The 2079-nt window shown below is 45.4% G+C and overlaps 1 protein-coding gene across 1 annotated transcript in view; it reads right to left on the bottom strand.

Moving 5' to 3' along the window:
* ASPH (aspartate beta-hydroxylase) overlaps nt 1–2079 on the bottom strand; it is a 109315-nt gene that overhangs the window by 6089 nt on the left and 101147 nt on the right. The window contains exon 26 of the mRNA XM_009285445.2: nt 97–230. Within this exon, the coding sequence (XP_009283720.1) occupies nt 97–230 (134 nt within the window). The remainder of the gene's footprint in view (nt 1–96; nt 231–2079) is intronic.

The raw sequence follows: 2079 nt of genomic DNA, 5'->3' as shown, positions 1-2079 counted from the left end.
TTTTTTTTTTTTTTTTTTCCATTACATGCAGTCCCACCTCTTTTTCAGCCTTGAGGAAGGTGGGGGAAAAAAAACCCACAAAATCCCCAACCATACCTGTTCTCTTGGGCACACCGAATTCTGCAGCCTTCCTTAGGTATCACCAAGCCCAAATGCATCCTTAGCCGACAATTGGTGGGCCCTGTGTGGGGCCAGACATGAGTCCCCGGGTGCATGATAGAATATTTGATCTGCAAGAAGAGAAAGGCAGGCCTTCAACACGTTCAGCGTCACAACCATACTGCTAGGAGCTCAGGACTTCATTATGTCTCATCCTTGATGATGGGCCAAAAGTGCAATGTCACCTTTTGTTAGAGTCTCAGCAACAATTGCGCTTTCTCACGCCCTAAAGGTGTTCAGTGCTACAAAAAACGTCTTGCGTGTGTGTGTGTGTGTGTGTGCATCCAGGGGTGGGTGTGTGTAAAAGTGCATATTTTTCATTTTGTTTAAAATAATCAGTATTCATGTTTCAACCTGAAAATCATTATCTCCTATCTACAATCAGAAAAACACCTTCTTTCCTATGGAAAGACTTAAAGACACTCTTATAATTTGAAAGACTGGACCACAGGAGACCCAAGGCCTGTGTTAGCCAGACTGACCAGCCCCTCTCAGATGACAACTGGGTTGTGAAGGTCACTGTCAGCCGTGGCTGGAGCAACCATGAGACGGTGGAGTTCAGAATCATGAGAGGAGGGAAAAAGGCAAAAAGTAGGATCACTACCCACAGCTTCAGGAGAGAAGACTTGGGCTTATTCAGGAATCTGCTGGGAAAAATCCCATGAGATACAGTGCTGGAGAGAAGAGGGTTCTAGGACAGCTGGTTAATTTTTAAGGATCACCTCGTCCAAGCTAAAGAATGGTTCATCCCCATGTACAGGAAGCATGGAGACCCAGACAAAATTGAAACACAAAAAGGAAGCATACAAGAGGTGGTAGCAGGGTCAGGTCACCCAGGAAGACTGTAGAGACACTCTCTGAGCATGCAGGGATGAAGTTAGGAAAGTCAAAGCTCTCCTGGTGTTGAATCTGGAGATGGAAGTGAAGGGCAACAAGAAAGTTTTCTACAGACACATCAGCAGTAAGAGGAAGTCTAGGGAAAACATGAGCCTGCTGCTAAATGTGGCAGGAGATCTGATGGTAAAGGACATGGAAAAGGCTAAGGCACTACCTGCCGCCTTTGCCTCAGTCTTTACTGGTATGACTGACCTTCAGGAATCCGAGGCACCTGAGACCAGTGGAAAAGACTGGAGCAAAGACGACTTACCCTCAGTGGAGGAGGATCAAGTTAGGGAACATTTAAACAAACTCAACAAACTGGTCCATGAGTCCTGATGGGATCCACCCATAAGTGCTGAGGGAGTTGGATGATGTTGTGAATCCACACTCAATAATCTTTGAATGGTCATGGCAATCAGTAAAAGTCCTGATTTGCTTCAGAAGAAAGCAAACATTGTTCCTATCTTCAAGAAGGGCAAGGAGGAGGATCTGAGGAACTACAGGTCAGTCAGCCTCACCTCAATCCCTGGGAAGGTGGTGGAGCAAATAATCCTGGAAACCATTTCCAAACACATGAAGGAAGAGAAGGTGACTGGGAGCAGTCAGCATGGATTTATGAAGGGGAAATAGTACTTAACGAGCTTTCTACGGTGAGATGTCTAGCTTGGTGGATGAGGGGAGATTAGTGGATGGTGTTTATCTTAACTTCAGTATGACTTTCAACACTGTCTGCCATAAACATCCTCATTGACAAACTGATGAAATAGAAACTAGGTAAGTTGACAGCGAGGTGGATTGAAAACTGGCAGTTCAGCCAGGCTCAAAGAGTTGTGATCAGAGGCACAAAGTCCAGCTGAAGGCCACTAATCAGAGGTGTACCCCAGGGCTCAATTCTGGGTCTAACACTGTTTAATAGCTTCCAGAGCTCAATACTGGTTCCAACACTGTTTAATAGCTTTATAAATGACTCAGACGATGGGAAAGAGTGCATCCCCCTCAGCAAGTTTGCAGGTGATAGAAAATTGGAGAGGAATGGCTGAT

Source organism: Aptenodytes forsteri, unplaced genomic scaffold (assembly GCF_000699145.1).
Source record: "Aptenodytes forsteri isolate BGI_AS27 unplaced genomic scaffold, ASM69914v1 Scaffold396, whole genome shotgun sequence".
Classification (NCBI taxonomy): Eukaryota; Metazoa; Chordata; class Aves; order Sphenisciformes; family Spheniscidae; genus Aptenodytes; species Aptenodytes forsteri.
This window is presented reverse-complemented; position numbering and strand designations above follow the sequence as displayed.